Source organism: Ursus arctos, unplaced genomic scaffold, assembly GCF_023065955.2.
Source record: "Ursus arctos isolate Adak ecotype North America unplaced genomic scaffold, UrsArc2.0 scaffold_14, whole genome shotgun sequence".
In the NCBI taxonomy this organism is placed as follows: Eukaryota; Metazoa; Chordata; class Mammalia; order Carnivora; family Ursidae; genus Ursus; species Ursus arctos.
In genome coordinates, this window is record NW_026622808.1 from 65,185,506 (window position 1) to 65,208,891 (window position 23,386).

Consider the following 23,386-nt stretch of genomic DNA (forward strand, 5'->3'; position numbering starts at 1 on the left):
AAAAGGGGGAAATTTGAACAAAATGACAGAAGGAAACAACGTGAAGATGTAGGGAGAATGCCATCTACAAGCCAAGGAATACTTGAGACGACCAGAAGTTAGGAGAGAGGCAAGAACAGATCCACACTCCCAGCTCTCGAGAAGGAACCGACCCCGCTGACACCCTGATCTGGGCCTTCTAGGCTCCAGAATTGGGAGACAATCTATGTTTCCTGTTTGCGCCCTCTACTTTGTGGTACTTTGTCAGGGCATTCCTGGGAAACCAACAAATTTCCGTGGCTTTTCCCCACCACTGCTTTAGACTTCTTTAGATATGCTCCACAATCATGATTTTTTCTGCTTTATCTGTAATTAACACTCCCCCCCCCCGCAGATGCATAAATGTCTTAAAGCTTCACTTTCAAAGAGGCTCCTAAGATCCCCTGGACCTTGTCATGCATGCCTGTCGCTAGGAAGCGTATTTAATGAGCACCAAGAAATGACAACACAAGTCGAGACAGTGTGTGTGAGGCCAGGCCTGCCAGGGAGAAGCTGGAGGGTTAAGCTGCCTCCTGACCGGACCTCCAAGAGCAATTCAGGAAGCCAGTTAAAGGCATCCCCAGCTGCCCCCACATACAAGAGGGAAGAAGCCTACTGACCAAGTTATAATCCAAAACCTTTTGGCTCAGTAACATTTTGGACAGATGACGGCATGAATGACCCACCAGATTTTTCCATCATTTCTGCACTGATGGGCCCATCAATAACCAGCCCTTCGAGCCCATGGGCCAACCGTGAGTACTGTTCCCCTTCTCGCATCAGTGCCTGCGCAAGCCGTCTGGGGTGCCCACCACTATGCCCTTGGAACACGGAGGGAACCGGAGCTGAGAGGTGGCGTGATCACCCAAGGTCACGAGGCGGCTAGGTGGTAAGGCAGGGACTCAAATCAGGCCAACCTTCCTCTTCTGCCGAAATGGCCTGCAGAAGCTTCAGAAACAGCACATTTCTCTAGGGCAGGGAGAGGGGGAGAGATCACAAATAAGTGGGTAGTGTTAGAGGAAACAGGAATCTAAGTGACATTTCCGCCGTTACTGACTTGGACTCTGTCTCTGTAATTGAGTCAAGGGTTTCCAATCAAAGCCTTCCCAAGAGTGAGAGGCACTAAATTAGTATAAGCCCATCTCTGCATACTCTCCAGCCTTCAAGATTCCTCAGACTTCCCTCCATTCCTCCCATAGGTCAGCCCTCATGAGCGTTCTGTGAACTCCTGCCCTTCTTTCTGCAGGAGACTGGAAGGAACTCCAGGGGAAAGAGGGTCTCTCAATGACCACAATTACTATGCAGATCTGCCCAAGGGACCCTGGGGGCACCCAGGAAACCTGACTGACCTCACCTGAGCCACAGGGTTGCATGTACCCGGCACAGCCACTTAAGTGAACCTTCTAGATAAAACCAAAACATAAGCCTTAAGAGAGAATACATTTTTTTTTTAACTATTTTAGTTAAAAACCTGTCTGAAACATCCCACGACTTCTTTCCTTTCTTGGTGACTCAGGACCTTCAGCATAAACACGGCTCTTGGATGTGATGGAGCAGGCCTCCATGACAGGCCTGGCCCGTTGTCTCAGGCTGCTCAGCCGCTTGCATTCTTGGGTCAGCGACTACAGGGTCACTCCGGGAGAAGCATGCCTGCCACTGCTCCACAGGGGGGACCAAGAAGCCAGGCAACCAGGTATGCTAGAGCGGCGTGTAAAGGAAGAGCAGACAGGCCCCGAGCGAGAACAGGGCCCACCACGGCACCCTTCCCTGTTGCCCACTCCAGCATTCACAGAGCCGACCTGCTGCACAAAGGAGAACTTTCCAGAACTGTCACACACAGGGGGCAACACTCCCAGCGACTCCCGCGGGTGGGGCAGAGCTCCCACAGATAGCCCGAGACTCAGGCCGAGTTTCCAAACAGCTCAACCCTATGTAAATAAGGCATTGGTTTTCTTTGACTAGAACCGTCTGCACATGTTTTCCATCATTAGCTGAGACACGAGGAAAAACCCGAGAACACGACTTGTAGAGGATCTCATCCAGGCCCCCGTGTTGGCAATGACTGCCACCAAGGCAGGGGGCCGGGGCCCCAGGGCCCACGCGCACGGCAAGCTCCGCTCACCCTCGGACGGATCACACGTCTCACACGTGTACGCTCTCGGAGTTTTCACGTGAATGGAGATGTGGCTGAGACTCATAAAATATAAATCAATCTAAAATTCCTACTGCTACTAAACTGGTAGGAGCTTTTGTCATTATGTATTCTCTCGATGAACGATATTTAAAAAATACAACCGCTATCATATTTTTGGCATTAAATGCAGTCCTTGTACCAGAGACGGGATGGAAAACCTATGTCTTCCCTTCTGTAACTGAGCTACAATGTCTGAGGTGGACAAAAGCCTAGAAAAGACCATCCACCTCCCTTCACAACAACAGAGCCATCAATATTGTGCTATTTTGCTCTGCTGTCCTAATTTAGGGAACGCGTGGGTCAGCTGGGGCAAGGACAGGAGAAAGACGGGGGGCAAAGGATCTGCCCACCGCGACTGTCCAGGGTCAGCGCCGGCTTTGCTGGGGTCAACCCAGAGGCTCAGCTCTCCCTGCTGCTTCCCACCCCACCGACACCCTCGGTCTGATTCTAAGATCCACAGACAACAGCTTCCTGGTGCTGGAAAAGTGGCGTGTGACCCGCTGCTTTACGCACTCTCCTCAGGAAGGCGGAGGATGGAAGCACCCCCTTTCTTAGCTATGCACTGGTCTGAGACCCAGAGAGAAGGGCCCCCCGACACACCTGGGGCGAAACAAACTCGGGAAAGTGACGTCACGCACAGTGCGCTGCTCCGAAGACTCCATCAGTGTCTAGAACAGTGCTTGGCCAATGACTAACTTCCACGTGAACCAAAGAGCACAGGAATTCTTAGGAAAACTCAGCACTAACTGGTCTGAACAAGACAGAGGAGCTCATGAAGCTGGTGACCAGAGCAACACTGGCACAGGGGGGACTGGACAGCCCACTGCAGTCATCACAACCCCCTCCAGAGAGGTCTGGTCTGAAAACACCTTCCATCGTTATTCCTGCTTCCATGCTTCTGGGTTGGTACCGAGCCATCCTTCATAACCATTCAAGTTCCTCAGAAGGCTCACTCTTCGCTTTTACTCTGCATTTTGCTGCACGTTGTTGGAAAATATTATAAAGCCATTTAGCAAAAACACTGGACACTGTGTCCTACTCAAAGGAAGAAAGCTTCATAGTAGGACAGCTGTGAATAAAGGAGGGATCACAGCATCCCCAAGACAACCACACTGCTGCTTTTTTTTTACCTGAAGTACAGTTGCTGCACAATGTTCCATTAGTTTCGGGCGCACCACACAGGGATCCAACACGTCCACACGTGATTCCAGACTCCCCACAAGTGTAACTACCAGCGGCCTTCACACAACCCTGTTACAGGACCGCTATGCTCCCCATGCTGTGCCTTTCACCCCCGTGACTCATTCGTTCCGTAACTGGGGGGTGGCTACTGCTTAAGCACTTCTGGGGATGGCTACTTACTTCCTCTTCAGGCATTTCACTCAACGACTGAAGAGCTTAAAGGAAAGGTTCTTCCTCACAATGAATGAAATCTGCTTTCCAGTATGATTCTTTGGTCAAAGGTCCAAACCTTTGGGAAGCCTTTCAAAAAACTCAATGAGGTCTCTTTCCTCTTCCAACTCCTGGAGAACTGCTATGTCAGACTTACCGTGCCCGGATTTCTCTTCACCAGAGAATCGCTCCGAATGGTACTGGACCCCTTACCATCCTGACACCCACCTCCACATGCCCGACAAATGAACATTCATCTGTAAGTGTGGTGCCCAGAACTTAACAGAATACTCCAGATGTGATCCAACGCAGAGCACACGGGAAAAGATAACTCCCTTCAATTTATGGTAGCATATTTCTGAACCAAACATTAGGACACGAGAGCTAATAAGAACTAAGGTCAACAGAACAGAACACTCGAAATCAGGATGATTTCAACACTCTCGGTCATCCAGAACTACACTTTTTTTTTTAAAGATTTTATTTATTTATTCAACAGAGAGAGAGAGCCAGCGAGAGAGGGAACACAAGCAGGGGGAGTGGGAGAGGAAGAAGCAGGCTCATAGCGGAGGAGCCTGACGTGGGGCTCGATCCCATAACGCCGGGATCACGCCCTGAGCCGAAGGCAGACGCTTAACCGCTGTGCCACCCAGGCGCCCCCAGAACTACACTTCTAACAGCATTACCCAAGATGCCAACAGTTACTTCAGCACCTGGGTCACGGAGCAAGTGTGTGGTCTTCTAAATGCCTCCTACTCTTTTTTTTCCTTTTAACTCAGCTATATGTGTGACCCCACCTTGGCAAGGATTACAAATGAGTTGCCAGCCATATTTGCATCGCATGTGCGCACATCAGAGATACACGGGCCGATGTCTTGCCCGTGCTACTGGGTTTGCTGCTGCTTCCGCTCCCCTACGCGCCCCCTGCACAAAGTCACCTTCCTGCACCTGACGCTGGCGGCAACCAGTTCCAAATAATTTCCTGACTTCTTGATCTGAGAGGATAACCTCTAACTCAGTACAGTTACTCAACACTAAACAAATATTAGCCAGTTATTCTCTCAAAACCACCCACCTACCTTGACTGACATCCGAAACTTTGGGGCTAAATTATTGAGTTAAATTACTATATAACTACACTAAAAAGTTTGAAAATTTCAATATGATGTATGTAAAGTGATTAAATATTCATCTAATAAAATATGAGGGATCTACCCAATATTCTTTAAATAAACAGTAGTAGTAGAGAACCTCAGAGACCTTTTATCTGAGAGTAAATTATGGGGTGCATAAATTATGTAATGCTACGCATTTAGTGAATTAACTCCCTCTGAGAATCCAGGCAGTCTAGGCTGAACCCCATCTTTCAAAGACTAGAGGAAAAGTTGGGTTTTTTTGGGCTTTTTGTTTTTTTACACAGATTATATGATAGGAACAAGATGTGAATTAATGATTATTTTGAGGACCCGCAGGTACTTGGAAAAAGGTTATTACAATTGATAGGCAAATCACACATCAATCTCTGTTCTTAAAGCAAAGATCCCAAAGAACCTAAAAAAAAAAAAAAAAAAAAACCAACGCAGATGGCCTATGTCATTTTTCTCTGAGGTATAAAGTTGCATTTCTTTACAAATATTCTCATTTGCAAACTTCACAGAATTCAGAATTAAGCTGTCCACTTGGTTCTACTGTAACGTCACTAACATCTAAGAGCCATCCCCAGCTATTAACATCATGTCCGTACCCCAAACCTGAAACCTGGAAAAGAAGGGGAGAAAGGAACTTCAGGGAACCTGGTGATTCTGTTCAACACTGAGGTGGCATTTCCCCCAAACTCTTGAGTTGATGATTCTAGAACACCTTTGGAGAATCCAGAGGACCACCATTCCCTAATACCCCAATGACACAACCCCTCTCCTTTTCTTGGGGAGTACAAAACCAAATGGTAATCATTAATCCTAACTACCCTTTAAATTACAAGTACCACCCCCAAGAGTCATCACACTGTAACTCTCTAGTATTAGGCATCGATTATCATACCCCCAGGGAGCTGGACTTCTGCTGTCTTCCAAACCGTTTACCTCCTCCTTACACCCCGCTCATCCCAGCTGAGTATGGAACACATAATAAAGTCATTATTGTTTATTCAAGTGAACTGAAGGTAATCATTAGTCTTAGAAGATTCTTTATTTTTTTTACTGTGGTAAAATACACATAAAATTCACCATTTTTGTCATTTTTAAGTATGCCATTGAGTGGCATTAAATATATCCACACTATTGTGTTACCATCACCACCATCCACCTCCAGAATGTTGTCATCTTCCCAAACTGAAACTCTGTCCCCATTAAATACGAACTCCCCGTTTCCCTCCCCATTTGCCCAAAAACCACCATCCTACTTTCTTTCTCTATGGATTCGACACCTCGCATAAATGGAATCATACACTATTTGTCCTTTTGTGACTCACACAATTCACCTGGCGAATGTCTGCAAGGTTCATCCGTGTTGCACTGTGTGTCAGAACTGCGTGCCTTTTTTAAGGCTGAATAATATTCCATTACGTGCATACATATTTTTTTAATCTGTTCATCCACTGGTGGACATTTGGGTTGTTTCCACCTGGTGGCTATTGTGAATAACGCTGCTATGAACATGGGTATGCAATTAATAGTTTGAGTCTCCGCTTTCAATTCTTTGGGGCACATACCAGTAGAGTGGACTTGCTGGAACATATGGTAATTCTATATTAAATTTTTAGTCCTTACAAGTTTTGACAAATCATTTACATGTTTGTCCCTCTCTACTAGAGAAAAATAAAAGGTTTCCAAAAGGATGGGTCTGGCCCACAACAACAACAAAAATGCAAGCCTTGGTTACCACAGTCCAAGTGGTCCATGAGAGAAATGCTCATGGATAATGTAAATATTTGAAATAAAATTAAGTAAACAAAGAACATCCATCACCCAGCTCACTAAATTCAGCAAACTCAGGCACACACAGGGACTGCAGTCAATGATGCTGTAATCACCAGTGAGCATTTTGGAGTCTCACAAGCTACATATTTGTGGTTCTCATTTCTCACTATGGGCCTTTAAAAATTATTTCAAGTCATCCAAGGATGGCTAATGTTAATAATAGTAATAACTACCACTTGTAGAACATTAGCGTACTGTTTTACAAAGGGTTTTGCACATATATTATGGTTAACAGATCTTCTCCAGTCTGCAACTCCTCCGTACTGCCCAGAAAATGTGTTTCTCCAATGACGAGACTAAAACCCCGTGTGCCTACCTGCGCGGGCAGGTGAGGGCACCTGGACGCCCAGCTCTCAGGCGGGCAGTTACCTCTCTCCATTTTAACCTGAGCTTGGATCCAGAGCAAGGAGGGGCGAGGAGGGTTGGGGGTGGGAGGCCGCTCTGTGGAGTTATCTGACAAGCTACTGAGAGAGTAAACAAAAGCACTCATTTTCTATTAAATGTGAAGGATCTCTCCATCACTAATTGATCCAACTTACAGACAGAGGACTCCAGTAAAATTTCCACGGACGGAAGTGGTCAAGTAGCTGAGGTCAAAACCTCCAGACTGCAATTGTGGCCAAGGGCTTTTATTTCCCTTGTAATTTTCTTTAAGAATAAATGTTAAACCTAAAACATACCCCCTTTTGGAGGCGATCCTGGCAGCTGAAGTGAGTAGGAAGAAAAAGCACCCTGCACTCCCTGATTCAGCAGCCACTCAAACTATGCGCCATTGTCTCGAGGCGGTCACGTGACAGCCCGCCCAGCAATAACATGTCAGCCATCACCTGAAGCCCGGCTCCTTCCAAGCCGTTAAGGCAACAATTACTAGCGTGCATTAACCCTTCCGGCTCACACGTGTCCTCGGTGGCCCGCGCGGCAGCCTCAAGAACAGCCCTCCCTCTGCTGCCAGGCCCCTCTCCAAAGCAGCGCAGGGGACGTGGCTCTGACTGGGACAAGGTGCCATCTGGTGAGGGGAGAGGGCTGGGCAGGAAAATCACTGCTGTCCCTTCTGAGCAGAGTCAAGTCTACCTCTCCCAGTACTCGCTGCCTCATAGTTTAAATTAATTACAGCTGAAAATACAGGGTTGCCATCTGGTTTGAAAAAGCAAGGATAAGGGAATAAAATGAAAGGGTTTCTGGTACTAACCTCACTTTAGTCATTGCCAAAGAGCATGCAGACAGCCCAGCGTCCTCCCACAAGAAAGCCCTGGGCCTCACAAACTTGGCAAGCAGGCCCAGGCACAAAAGTGGGCAGGCAGAACGCCTGTCAGAATAAGAGTCCCCGCTGGAGACGAGAGTTGCAAGGTAAGGGGGCCTGCCAGCCCCCACGCCGCAAGCGAAGTTTCCTGCGGGTCCTGGGATAGGTTAGTAACTCCTGGGAGGGTTTATTTACACAGGGTGTCTTGCCAAAACGTTACATGCATCATTACAGCTCCATTTTGTGCGCAAATAGATCTGCTGTCAGAATTATAGCATACGATTTCCTCTTTCTTTGTTCCTCCATCTTCCATAACATAAGGCTTTTATAAAACTCTAAATAAGGCTAAACAAAACACAGGAGAGGAAGGTTGCTGGAGAAGGGAGCCAGCTCTGACGGAACCACGCATGCAGCTCCGAGGCAGCCTTGCATCTGGCCCCTCAGTGAAGGAATGTCAAAAATCCTCATTCTTCCTCCACTGCAGCCACAACTAGTCTCACTTGTGTTTTGTAGGAAGCAACTTCCTTCTGCCTTCCTCCCACCCGCAGAATCCTAGATGAGAGGCTCTTTTCTGTTAGGACTCAGGCTGCAGAGCACTGCTGACTGTGGGCACTGGAAAGGCAAAGGTGCCACAGCAGTCCTAGCTTTGTCTTGATGGGCTTTCAGTGGGTGCAAAAAACCTGCCAAGTCTGCAGCTTTCTCAATCAACCGCACCCTTGTGTCAGGTGGCCCATTAAGCCAGATTTTCAGCCCAATTTAAATCTCCTGCCCACCATCTGAGTTTTCTCATGACCCAGGTGAGTTCTGCAAACAAAACCTGGATGTATCTGAGTCCAGCTGCTTTCAGAAAGGAATCCCCACTGAGGCACATGGTGTTGACTAGAATAAACTCTAGCCAACAGGTGACAGTCTTTCATAAACCACAGGTCAGAACGCTAACAGAGAAGGTAAAAGCGGATTATGAAGATAAGCATTTCTGTTCTGGAGAAAAACACATCTTCAACCCAAAAATGATTTGAAAGTTGTCTTCCAAATCCTGCCCTGACAGAATCATTGTCTATAGCAACGGTGTCCATAACATTCAAAATCTCAGGAGTGTAACTTTCGAGTAAATTGTACATCTGTCAAACCACAGGAAACATCTGGTAAAATGGTTAAATAAAAACAGAATTTAAACTTTTGATTTCAGAGCTTACTTATGGTACCCAACAAGAGGCTATTAAAACAAATACCGAAAGCACTCTGGCCATGCACAGTGCTCAGTGATAGTGAAAAAATTTGAGGGGAAGGGAGGGAAAATGCAGACAAGTCAGGAAAGGCAGGCGGTGACCATTCCTCACAGGGCTCTGTCCTGCACACCACCAGGCACAGCTAAGTTCCCTCCCCCTAACCAGGGCTGACTCCTTCCCTGCACACCCACATCCCCCATGCCACCAACAAAGAGGCACTTGGGAAATGCCGGAGAAAATGAACTAATGAAATAATACACAAACAATACGCTTTTCTCCATTCCACAGCAAACACATATTAAGCAGATACAATTATCCTACCATCACAACACAGCAGACGTGTTACAAGGTACTAACCAACACATTTCAGTCCCTCCCAGAACACCTCAGAAGACTCTTCCATTAAAGAAAAGACTGAATTATTCAACCACTTCCAAATTTTAAAAAATCTGTATTTCAAAAAAACAGTAATGTTGAAAAGCCAATGACAAACCAGGAAAACGGTTATTTTTCTAACACATCGGATGAAGGATCCTTGACATGAAAAGTTGTGACACAGTAAGAGAAAGAAGATGAATGCCCTAATTAAAAAAGAGAAAGAGAGTGAGAGAAAGATACAAAGTCACAAAAGAAGAAATCCAAATGGCCAATAAGCATGTGAAAAGATCATTCAGGTTCCCTAGTAGCGGAGTGGGGGAAAAAGGCAAGTTACTACAACGACTCACCTAGGAATCTTGCAAAAATCAAATACATGGTAACAGTCCCCTTTGTGAGGACGCAAGGAGACAGGCACACGCATAGTTACTAGTGGGAATGTAAAGCAGAGGACTTACTAGAGACCAAGCTGGTAGAGCACACCAAAGTAGAAAAGGGTGCCCTCTGACCCAGAAATCCCACTTCTAGAAAAATGGGAAGTATGACACATGAACAAGGATGGATATACACACATCATCCCAGAAATTTTGCAAATAACAGTAAACATTGCAAACAACCCAAATATCTGCATTTGTCAACAAGTTCTTTTGGTTACAAGCAACATAAAACAAGGCTAGCTAGTTGAAGAAAAAAAGGGGGGAATTTACTGGAAAGATACTGTGTTACATTTCTTGGAAATGAAAGAAGAGTTAAACAACCAATCCTGGAAAAGGACAAAAATGAGGCGGCCCCACGACCTCAGCAACAGGAGGACTCCTGTGCTCCTGTGAGCCGTACCCCGAGCAGCTGCCCGGGGCGCACCTTCCCTCTCCCAGCACCGGGGCAAGACGCTTGGCTGGGAGGCACCACAGCCAACAGCTCCGGGTCTTAGCACTCAGTCCCCTTTCCAGGTCCTACACATATACCCGAACCCAGTCACAGTGCCACTGAGGAGTCACTGACATCAAGTCTTAAAAATTCCGAGACTGTTATTAGATACCATACATGCTGCTGAAAATTAGAAGACACCCCCTCCCCCAACAGCACCAATTTTCAGTCAAAAGAATTCACCTGAGCTTCAAATGAATTAATTCTCAGTGAGAAATTGGGGATCTTGTAGCAAAGCACTCTACTGAGGTTTTGTTTGAGTTTTGTAGGTTTGGGAAGAAAAGGAACAGAGAATGTTCCATCTTTGCCATGAATAAGTGAAGGTACCGTTGTTTTGTTTTAAGTAAAACTATTGGAATTATGGGCTAGAAATAGAAATGAGCCTTTGGGGCATTAGTAATAAAAATCTGTGAAAAGGTGAGTTAAGCTATCTTAGAGCAGGCATGAAAAATTTTCATTTGTTCCAAAAATCTCAGCTGTCTTGTGTTCCAGAACCTTTGCCTCCTCTCCCACCATGACTTCTCTCCCTTCCCTCTCCCCGGTTTCTGAGCTCTCGCTTCCCACCACATAACAACCACACACACAGCCTGAATACCACCTCTATGTATCATGTACAGTGCCACCCCTCCCAGGGTTCACAGACAAACCAACTCCCTGCCAAGAGTCCCACTGGTGTCCCAAGAGAGACCTCACAAGGCGCTGACACTTGTCCCTGCCCAGGTCCCCTTTTCTTTAGCCACCAGAACGCCATCACCGCCCACTCCCACAAAATGGGAAAACCTGTTCTACGTTAAATGCAAAGTATGTTGTGCAATTGAATCCTGAATTAAAGAGAAGACGTCTATAAAGGACATTACTGAATGTGAATATATTAGTACATTAGATCATATCATTGTTAAAACATATATACAAGGGAAAGCAAATTTGGCAAAATATTAACAACTGGTGAATCTAGTGACGGTACTCATTGAACTAGTTGTTCAATGTTTCTATAGATCTGAACTTTATCCAAAATAAAAAACTGGGGCAGGGGATGGTTGAGGGAGAGAAGGATGACAGGTCAGATTATCACCAAATATGGATGGTATGTCTACAATGATCTAACCAAGTGTAGACGAAGTGGGATGTCACACAGTCTTACAGAAGAGCCAGCACAGGGATACGGGGAGGAACGATGTGATGGAGAGGACATGCCCTACACATTAAGAAGCCATAGGCAATAAAAATGTTGGTTTCAAATATTAGCCTCAAAATGCAAGTCGTGAGCAGTCTGACAATCCAAACTGCCCGCCCCGAACTGTCAAAGAGCGGCTTCCTAAACTGTGTAGCTCGCCTAAAAGTATGTAATAGCGGGAATTTAAATAAATTCCTTTAAAATTTAACCACAGTTAAGGAATAATTCAATGATCGATAGTTCAAGAAGGCAACCTACTGACAAGTAAGTAGGAAAAGGGAGGTTGGGACGATCACCATAATCCCTAAAGTCACTGTAAAGAACTTGGATTTTATCTCATTATCAAAAAGGGGCCAGAGCCACTACCCCCAATAAACTTTGCCATGTCCTCCAAACAAGCTCTCAAGATTACCTGCTGACTGCGGCACTCTGCAGCCATCAGCCTCTTTCAAGGAGCTCTCCATTTCCCAGCTTTATCCACTTTCACCATTAGCTGCTCTAACTTGCTCTAAAGCTAAAAGCCGAACACAAAACGATGCAGGATCGTTCAAAACCAACACAGAGGGAACTTGGGCTGTTAGGGGTGCCAGCCCGCAGCTATCACACACAAATAAAATAAACACAACGAACCTATTAGAACAGCCAATAAACACTTTGGCTTTGAGAACTTTCTTTTTAGGTAGATTTGAACAAACACCAAAAGTAGTGAACCCTTGGGCATATATTTGTTTGCTTTTCCAGTAGGAACAGATCTACTCCTTGGGTTGATTTCCACCCTGAAGAAATGTCCGGCCATCCCTCGGAACGGAGAGGCACACCCAGCTGTAGTGAATTTCTCATTTCCATATACCTTACGTTATGTACACACTGGCTTCAGAGCACGATGCGTAAGAAGAAATATAAATAGAGCAGTGGGGAAAAAAACCCACATTTCATTCATACAATAAACTCTGAAGGCTTATTACTCAGAGTCAACAACAGGAAAAGATCGTTTGATCCCAAAACAAGCATCACAAGCAGGGCTAGTGTTTCAGATTATAAGCTGTGCATTTGCCCAGGTACTAGGAATCTGCATGGTCCTGTCTTGGGGGAGCAAGGGAGAGACAGGGAAAGGAAGGCAGTGAAGGCAGTGACGGTGGGGTTCTCTCTGCTCCAGCATGTTCCCTGAACTAAACATCAAGGCTCCAAGGAAAACGCGGACGCATGGTAAGTGGTGCCACACAGGGTTTATTACATATTTGAAAGAAATTCTGCAAAGCTTTCCCAAAGGGAAGAGAGTTTTGACAGTGCTCTCATAGTGACTTGTTCTTCATTCACTTATTTAGCACCTAGCAGGTGTCGGGCACGTGCTGGGTGTTAGTGGGACAGCCATCAGTAAGACTCAGCTCCTGCCCAGCTCCAGACCTGCAGTCTGGGGACAGGGACAGACAGATAAGCACACTATTACAGCAAAGTGTTACCATTTTACAAAAAGAGGTGCTCCTCTCGAAGCAGAAGGAATCACCATTTGCCAAGAGAGGGAGGCAAGAAAAGTGTACCAGGAAGGGGTGAAGCACATGGGCTCATGTCAGCAAGTGGGAGCACACAGGCAGAAGGTCCTGCAGACAGAGGTCTGTTTGGTGTCTTCTGGAGCTGACTGGGAGTCAGAAGATTTGAGAGGAAGAGAGTAAGACTTCAGAAACCTTCTGAAGTGCCTAGACCAGTAAAGAGGGCATTGTCATGGAAATGGGGGTCTAAACTATGGCCACGGCCAGAACAGACATGGAAGATATATAGCAGACGATATTTAGCAGGGCACGCCAATGCGCTCCATACGGGAGATGAAGTGGGAGGAGGGTGGAGGCGATTTCCAGGGCAAGTGGAAAGACAGCTGTCCCATCATAAAGATGGGGGACAGACTTGGGGACAGACAAGAAGAAAGAAGAAGAAGAAAGAAGAAAGAAGAAAGAAGAAGAAGAAGAAAGAAAGAAGAAAGAAGAAGAAGAAGAAGAAGAAGAAGAAGAAGAAGAAGAAGAAGAAGAAGAAAGGAACTACTAAATCAATTCCAGCAGAGCAGCGCTGACCCGAGAAGTACACACAGTACCTCAAACGCAGACGGCTCTACGGGTGTGAAGGGTAGGCCTCGGCTAGAAGTGGTAATCTAAACTAGGAGTTGGCACGTGGCTTCCTTCTAAGTGTCTGTACAGTGACAAGGACGGAGCCATGCAGAATGGCAATAATGCCAAGTCTTTGAAGGACTGGGCGCTCCACTGAGTGGAGTGGGCACAGAAGTAGGAGGGGAACCAAAGAAAGCAGAAAAGGGGCCCTGGGAACCAAGGGGGAAGAGACTTAAAGGAAAAGGAAGTCTAATAGGATAAGGAATTGCAGGTTTCCTTCTAGATCTGGTGATGAGCAGGTCACCAGTGAATGAGGGGGAGAAGTTGCATTAAAATTGTTGGCACAGGGCACCTGGGCGGCTCAGTCGGTTAAGTGTCTCTTTGATTTCAGCTCAGGTCATGATCTCAGGGTCGTGAGACTGAGCCCCACACTGGTCTTCTCACTCAATGGAGAATCTACTTCTCTCCTTCTCCCTCTGCCCCTCCCCCCACTTGGGCTAGCTTGCTCACTCTCTAAAATAAATAAATAAATCTTTAAAAACATATAAAATTGTTGGGAGATCACAGTACCGAACTGGGAAGTGGAATATCGAAGTAGAGATCATATGCTCTCTAGAAACAGCTCAGGGAGGGGGAGAGAGCTAAGGATGGAAGATGAGAGACATAAGGTCAAGGGAGGACAGGACCTCAGGCTTCTTCAACTTCTCTGGACTCATAGAACTTCCCCAAGAGCCCCAGGCAGGAAAGATGGCATCCAGGAGTCCCAAATTCAGGAATTACACAACCGTTTCATTCCAACAGCTGGTACAATAGTGCAGCAGCACCAGAACTTTATGAGTCTGAAAGTTTATAACAGAATTTTGAAACCAAACAAAATGCTCATTTTGTTAGGCAAGTGTGCTCCCTGGAATACTCCTGACGGGTCTCATTAAAAAGGATGAAGGATTCCACAGCTACTTACAGGAACAGTCCCGGGCTGAACGATGTTTCCATACACCGGACTTCTCCAAGCCTGTGATGAGCCACACGCGCGAGCAGACCTGCGAGACTGGGTTCGGTACTCCCCAAACTTAGGCCCGGGGACACATTTCTCCCCAGAGCATCCGTAGGCAAGAGCGTTCTGAGACAATCTACGGGCAATGGTGCCTTGAATCCAGGAGGAGTGGGACTTCAGTGGTCACATGCAGCTGAGGAAATATTCCTAATGAGCTAGAACACTCCATAACCATTCCTTGATGGGTTTAATGCCAGAGACAAATTTAGGGAAGCAAAGAGGTTTCAGGTCTCACACTTGCTTCTACAGTGGCCTGACCTAGTGAGGGCTGGTCTGTTTCCTCCACTTGACCTCCACCCAGTTTCTGGAGCTGGTTTCTATGTGGATCCATCAGTTGCACTTCTTAGATCTCTTCAAGGAAGGGAAGGCAAGAGGAAGGATAATTTTAAGGAGAGCACAGTAGTGAAGTCGGTTTCCTTCTTTTTTTTTTTTTTTTTCTCTTAAGATGTATTTATGGGGGGGGGGGCAGAGGGAAAGAATCTCCAGCAGACTCCCCGCTGAGCACGAAGGCTCGACCTCATGCACCTGAGATCATGACCTGAGCAGAAACCAAGAGTCCAGTGCCCAACCACCTGAGCCACCCAGCCGCCCCACATCAGTTTCCTTCTACTCTGCAGTCCATTTTGCCTCTGTCGGAGCTATGAAGGCTTGGATCCAGAATTCTGATCTCTTGTCTGGCAAGGTTTCCAGCTACTGCCAGACTCAGAACACTACTGCAACATTAAGTTCTCTAATTATGCTTTGGAGACAATTTGTGAAGAAATGTCAAAATGGAGGCGGGAGTGGGGAGGGTTGGTTTACCCAGGGATTTAGCAAAGAAGATAGAGACTGGGTACTGGCGCTTATCAAATAAAAACTATGCCAGACACAGAACACTGGGCTTGTAAACTACCTCGCTATGTTCCAGCTGCACGTAGCACAGGCAAATGATGGATTTACGGGCGAGATCCTAGAGGAAAATAAAAGAACCATCAGCACTCACACGCAGGCAATGTTTCTTAGCATTCCTCTTCCTGGTCCTTGGTCCAATCTACTCAAGTGACAGCACTTCTTTCTATACTTGCAGGACAGGCTGGCTTTGTATTGCAACAAGAGGTCTGTGTGGTCATAAAGCCACATCAAGATTAATCCTCTAACTATATATAAAAATAGCTGCCACTGCATTCCCAGGCAGAAGCATCTTCAAGACAACAGCACTCCAAAAAGAGCTTCAGAGCTCAGAGATCAGGGTAGGAGGGAGAAACAGCCAAATGCTGTGTTGTCTTGTTTCCTCAACTTTTGAACAAACGCCTCTGACTTACTCGGTAAATAAAAACAGTCCTTTTTTTTTTCAATTTTAATGTGCCATTTTAAAAAGTTACTTTACACATGCTAATGGAAGTTTTCTGATATATCTTGAATGTTCTTTAATTCCTCTCTAGGACAAAAGTCCTCCTTTTTCAAGGTTCTTGTCCCACTTTTATATTCTTGGCGACAAAGATAAGCACCACAGAGGTCCCCAGAGCAGACCCGACACACGATGACAGTCCTGTTTATTCTGCTCCTTTGACTCCTGGCACTCCTGGCATTTCTTTACTCTGTGTGTTATTTGGCCAGAAAAATACCAGTAGCAGGATGGGTATCTCCCTTTCCAGCTTTCTGCAAAGACTCTTAAGGCAGAAGTGATGCCTGCTGGGAAAAGGCTGATGTCAGCTCTTAAGAGCACAGCTCCCTGCTCGGATAAGGAGGTCTTTGTTTTCGGCTGAACTGTGAAAATGAGAAAATGCCTCTAGCCTGACAAACAAGCAACCCACACAACATAGGTCAGGCCTGTGACCTTTATTTAAAGGTACCACACTTCATTAACAAAACACTTGCATGGAACACACAGATGCGCCTTTAACGTCACAGGGGAGCAGGAGCTGCCATAAAAAACCAGCCTCGTTTCCATCCCCGCTCCGGCCAGCCCGGAGCTCCAACGACCGTGTTAGGGGCACCGTCTCACACTAACCGGTTCTTAGAGGATACTCCCCAAATGGGAAACATTATTAAAGACCCAGGCTCCCTTCTCATTTATTTTTTTTTAAGTAAATACACATATTTGCTGTACGTGGAGGGGAGAGATTTTTTTAAAATCCTAATTTAACATTATCTCAGTTTCTGAGTTAGTTTTTATTTAGGATAACTAAAATTAAGACTATAAAATATCCTCCTGAATCCCCCGGACACTTTTGGGGGTACCTATAAGATTGTGTGTAAAAGGACAGAAAAATACAGAATTTCAAGGCTAAAATGTCCCAAGTCTGGATGATGCCAAGAAGGATGTGGGAGAGAAGAGAAAGCGCATAGTTTGAGGGATTCTATTTCAAGAGCATTTGATTTATGAAATCTGGAAAGGAAAAAAAAATGTGTCTCTATATACTTAAACCAAAGTTTAAACTGCTACAGTGTGAATCTGTTAGACTAAAGTTACTATTGGCCTGTGCCACTAACTTAAAATTGGGTTAGAACTTTTAAACAAGAATTAAAACAATTTTTTAAAAAGATTTTTTATTTATTTGAAAGAAAGCAGAGTGAAAGAGAGAACACACGTGAGGGGTGGGGTGCAGAGGGAGAAGCAGACTCCCCGCTGAGCAGGGAGCCCGATGCAGGACCCTGGACATCAAGACCATAACCTGAGCCGAAGGCAGACGCTTAACCAACTGAGCCACCCAGGCACCCCGAAGAACTAAAACACTTTAAAAAGCACTTTCCTGGGCATAAACAAACGAACAGACACACACACACACACACACACACACACACACACACGCCTGTTTGTTCCTGTAGGGCTCTCCCCGGCACAGACACAGCATTTCAAGCCTCTTCTGGGGAAGCTACCTGGAAGCTCTTGTTCAGCCACCTCTGAAGGGACCCATCACTTCTCGGGTAGGACTTGCCTGGCAGAGCGCTCTTATTACCGACAGCTCCTCCTCACCCTATGCCCGCACCCGGTGACTGCTAAAGTGAAGTCTCCACCTCTCATCTCCAAAGCATCATCAGTAGCGTTTTGAGAGTGCTTAAATAGAAGATTGCCCAAAACTAAAAGGCATGAAGGTCCTTTATCAAATGACTCATAGGGCTGGATACCACTCGATCAGACAGTCTGGGCTTTGATTCCCGGCCCCGTGACCTACTAGCTAGCTCTGTGGCCTTGACCAAGTTCAGAACCTCTCTGGGCTTCAGTTTTACCACCTGTAAGTGAGGGATCATCCCAGTATGTGCACCATGGGGTTGTGAGGCTGGAATGAGATCATGCCCACGAGGTACTCAGCACAGTGCCTGGTACACTAAAGAATCAATCGTCACTACTACGAATAAGCCCCGGTGCAAAGCTCTCGTGAGCCTGCGGACGCTGCGGATCCTGAGCCGTCATTCTCGGTGATGAAGTATGCCTCTCGCTAAGGCTTACGTGGACTTGAACACACCTACAGCGCGCGCTGTCTATAAATACGTGTTACTGTTTACCTTACAAAGTCCCAGCTGCCAGCAGGGTCAACGTACCAAAATAACCCCAACTTTTCAATTTCCTCTGGGTCTAGTTTTAATGTGACATGAGGAATTGCCCTCTTCACTTTCATGGAGTTTGTGGGAGAGTCTCTTGGTAAAGCAAGTCCATATGTATCCAAACTAAAGGTACTATAAAGAGATACAAGAAACACAGAGTCACCAAAGGGAGTGTGATGATGTTGCCAAGCATTTTATACATAGACACCGCAAACTATAGACACCCCAGAACATCTGAGGTACCATTTATACAATCAACTCCATTGTAAAAAATAAACAAAATCCAGAGGAAAACCCCCAAACCCATTTTAGCCAGTAATCAGTAAGGTTTTTATGTTTTGTTTTTGTTTTTTTACTGAGTTTCCTTTATAGGACCAGCACTTAATTTCAAAGCCCGCCTCCGACCTTTTGTCAAGCTGAAAGAATGACTGGTTTTGAGTTTGTCTGTTTCTCTGTCTTTTCTATTCATGCTTATGGAGGAAAGAGTGAAGCAACCAGGACAGAGGGGGGGGGAAGGAGTGAGAATAAGGAGTGTAGGGGAGGAGAAAGCAAAGACCAAAGAAGGAGGAAAGAGGAAAAGGAGGCGCCGAGGAAACAGAGGAGCCCAGAGGCTGCATACGCACTCAAGGAGAAGCAGAACTGGCTACATTAGGCTGGAGAAAAGACTTCAAAAGAACAGCCACAGAAGCAAAGACAACAGCAACGGACACATTTCACACCAGGACAGTATTTCAAAGGAGCGCCACCTGTGAGGACAGGCACTGTTTTCTTTCACTAGCCCTTTCCCCACTCAGTGTGGATTGCAAAGAGCACAAGCCTAGGGACCATGGCTTTGATCCCAGCGTGAGCTGTGAGCTTACGGGTTTTGCCCCAACTCAGGCCAGGGGCAACTACTTTGCAACTGTATAGCACTGATCAGAAGAGGCTGCATCCCCCAGCTGGAAGAGGAGCAGTCTCTTGAAACTGGGTGTAATTCAATTCAACGTAGAAATTATTCAGTCCCTACCATGCACTGGACACTGGATTGGCGAAGTGTCATAAGTATATGATGTCCATATTTAAGATGCATGTGGTCCTGCCTTGGGTAAAATACAGCGCTAGCAAATGATCCTTGGTTTTGGTGTCACACACACAATTCCTCATGTCACATTAAAACCAGACCCAGAGGAGGGGCGCCTGGGTGGCACAGCGGTTAAGCGTCTGCCTTCGGCTCAGGGCGTGATCCCGGCGTTGTGGGATCGAGCCCCACGTCAGGCTCCTCCGCTGTGAGCCTGCTTCTTCCTCTCCCACTCCCCCTGCTTGTGTTCCCTCTCTCGCTGGCTGTCTCTATCTCTGTCGAATAAATAAATAAAATCTTAAAAAAAAAAAACAAAAAACCTAGACCCAGAGGAAATTGAAAAGTTGGGGTTATTTTGGTACGTTGACTCTGCTGGCTAATCCCAGCTCCACCGCTTTGGACACACGATCCTCTCAGAGCCTCACTTCTACTTCTGTAAGTAACAGAGCTCTTACACACACACACACCCCTACCTGTCTTAAAGGGTCACATTTATTGTGAGGGTCAAGTAAGACAATATCTTTAAAGTGTCTAGCATAGGATGAGCATACAGTTAGCTCTCAATAAATGTTCCCTCCCTCTCACAGGTGACTGACTCAACAGTTCAATGGTAAACCTTCGACACACATAAACCCTACACATACCTTCACACAGACACAAAGTTGAAAACTGCTTCATTTCCAAAAATCACCTTAGACTATACTCTTCAGCATAGAACTCTCAGCCAAGCAGGCCAAACTAGGTTGCAAAAACTGAATTTAGCCTGATGTTTTACTCCATCAATTGTCTGCCTTCAAGAGTTTTTTACTGTACGGCAAATACACAAGATACTAGAAAAGCACAAGTTTATCCACTGAAGCATTATCAGGATTGTTAAATGCTGGAAATGACCTAAATGTCCAGACAAAGGGGATTGGTTACCTGAACCCTGGCACATGCATGCCGTGGAATGCTATGCAGCTGTAAACAAGGATAAGGAAGTGGCGTGAAAAGATCTGTATGGTATATGGCTGAATGAAAACACCAGAACGCAAATGAACATACAAAGCATGTTACCTTATGTATAAAAAAAAAAAAAAAAAAAAAGACGGGGAACTGAGAAACCATTCACGTATCTGCTTACTTTAACAAAAAGAAACACAAGAAGGATAATAGCCTACAAGAGGAAGGAGCAAAAGGAAAGAGAGAGGGGAGGGAGTAACACTCCTCACTCCTCCAAGTACTTTTTAATACAGTTTTGACTTTTGGAAGCATGTTAATGTTTTACATATTCAAAAAATACAATGAAATCAACAAAGATGGAAAGAAAATCTACAGCTGAATGCGAAGAGAAATGAATCTATATATTCTGGTTGACAGAACACTGAAAGGGGGGAGGGGAAGTAACTGACTACCAAGTTACAAGTACTTTGTTATACACTCAGCACAGAACAAAAAAAGAACTGCCAACATATCTTGAACTCTTTTTGGTAAGTTTGTTTTTCAAAGTGGTATGGGCACAGAAATTCTGAAAGTATTTTATGTGAACTATAGGAGTGAGTGAACAGTAAGTAAATGTATTGCTGGGAAACAGGGAGATGCAAATATAGAATGGGGGATGGTAAGGAACAATTCTGTGGGATTGGATTAGAATTTGGGGGTATTAATATGAACTCATGATTTTTTAGCTCTTTCCCCTGAAAAGGTGCTATTCAACAGAACCTTCTGTGGGGGTAGAAATATTCTCTATGTGTGCTGTACAATGTGGCAGCCACTAGCCACATGTGGCTGCTGAGCTTGAAATGTGGCTGGTACAACAGAAGAACTGAATTTTAAATTTTATTTCATTTTAAATTTGAATTGCCACACGTAGCTAGTGTCTATGATATTAGACACCTCAAATCTAAAGGCAGTGACGCCATAAAAATACTTGGCAGCCAGATTTTGGCTTCTAAACCCTATTCTCCACTAAAAGGAACCAGGGTCCCCTGGAGAAATGGTTGATTCCATGGCTGGCACAGGTAGGTTACAAGAGGAGGATGATGTTTGCCAGAAAATAAGAAGTGCTTTAAAAAGGGGGCGGGGGCGCATAACTAGGACACAGGAGCCAGCTGACAGAGCTCTTATTCGCCAAATCAGGGACAGCCACAAAACAGCAATCCCTGAGTAAATATGGGTCATGGATAGAGGAAAAGAGAGCTCTTCCTTAGCACTTGAATACCAGGGTCCTGGGGGAAAAGATTACTCACTGACATTTCCATGAGAGGAATCCCAACACCTATGCCCCCATACTTTACTTAATCCACTTTCTTTCTGAGAGACACAGTATCTTTCAACTTCTAAATAAAACCTTCATGTTCTTAACACCTTTCTTAAGAAATAAACAAACAAACACATAATCTCTGAGTCACCATATCAAAAAGAAAGTGAATGAAGAGTTCAGATGACCCAGGCGATACAGGGTTGGAATAAGAGTCCAGGAATTCTCAATTTCCAAGTTCTGGAGAAATCACTAAGGAAACCTCTCTTCTTTCTCTCCCTCCTCCCTGAATTAAGTCAGATGAAATTTAGTCATTGTCTGTAGCTTCCTACTCTGGCTCAGAGACACTCAATCGCTCCTCCTCTCTACTGGAAAGTATCTCAACATGATGAGTACAACGAAATGCAGCCAAGGCTTGCATCTTTGAAACTCTTACGAGCTGTCAAAGCTGTTGTTCAACAACACTCCATGCCCAGAATTATTGTGATTTCTTCAGTGATAAAATAAACAAAACACATTTCCCTTATAAAACATGAACATGTTCTAAGAAGATAAAAAGCAAAAAAATCATTTTGTAATTTCCTTAAAGAGACAAATATACCAGACCACTCTTTTCCAAAGAAATATCAATTTGTAATTGATTATTTAAAAAAAAAAAAACTTCTTAGACACAGCAAATAAAAAGGAGGGAACACACTACAGCTCAAAAAGCAAACACTCCCTCAAATCCAGCAATGCTAAGTACCCTACAACACGAAGAAGAGATGAAGCATCTTTCCAATCCTCCTACAAAATTTGTAATTCCGCTCTTAGAAGATACAAAGAGGAACACTGTTACTGTTACTGAAACAAACTATCATCACAGGAGAACAGTGACAGCACAATGAACAGACTGCACCCTCATCACCCAGAGGTCCAGGCAGTGTGGCCCGGGGACAGGGGGTGGGGGGTGGATACTACTCTTTCTATTTGCCTAAAACTCTGCGTGATGACATCAACTGTGAGATGCCCATGAAATCTAGCAATTCCATTTCTATTATTTACACTTTAAAGTATTCATAGCATAATGCAATTATAACATAGTATGAATTATTTATAGTCATCTGTACTTCAAGGTCATATCTGCAATGACCCAAGGAGTTACAAAATCATTTTCTGTGGGCTATCTATTTGACAGAGAGAGCGAGAGAGAGCACAAGCAGGTGGAGAGGCAGGCAGAAGGAGAGGGAAAAGCAGGTTCCCCACTGAGCAGGGAGCCTGTGTGGGACTCAATCCCAGGACGCTGAGATCATGACCTGAGCTGAAGGCAGATGCTTAACCACTGAGCCACCCCGGTGCCCCTCATTTTCTGTTTTAACATTATAATAATAATACGAATGATGACTTTGGCTGTGTGCTTACTATCTAGATGCCAGGCACTGCACTAGCATATACAGTCATCGTACGAGGAAAGAACTATGATTACTTCCACCGAAAGATAAAGAAGCTGAAATTTGAGCCCCGACATTCTGAGTGAAATTCACACATGCTCAGGCATTAAATTCGCCATAATGGTATTTTTATTTATTTTTTATTATTACTTTTATTTATTTTTATTCTTTATCATTGTTATCAATATCGGAATAAGGGACTTAACAATAATAAAAGTTTTAATAGCTACCACCAATTGAGTACCATACTGCACCAGACTCCCTGCATGTGCTGGTTCTTGTGCGCACGACAGGCCTCACATGAGCTGTTATCACTGCCATTTTACAAAGAAGGATATTGGGCCCAGGTACATTAAGTGACTGTCCAAGTAAGTGGCAGAACTGCGATTCAAACCGAGGCATGTTTGCTCAGAAAATATACTGCTTCAGGGCGACCTCCCCTTTCCTTCCAAAAAAAA

At 45.1% G+C, this 23,386-nt stretch overlaps 1 protein-coding gene across 7 annotated transcripts in view; it reads right to left on the reverse strand.

Annotated features, from left to right (window-relative positions):
* The window catches only part of VGLL4 (vestigial like family member 4), a 153,661-nt gene that overhangs the window by 16,350 nt on the left and 113,925 nt on the right, over positions 1 to 23,386 (reverse strand). The window contains exon 2 of one of the 7 annotated variants that reach the window (XM_026501380.4): positions 7,772 to 18,334. The exons of the other annotated variants lie outside the window; for them this stretch is intronic. Within the exon in view, the coding sequence (XP_026357165.1) occupies positions 7,772 to 7,785 (14 nt within the window). The 5' untranslated portion in view covers positions 7,786 to 18,334. The remainder of the gene's footprint in view (positions 1 to 7,771; positions 18,335 to 23,386) is intronic. 7 annotated transcript variants of the gene reach the window in all.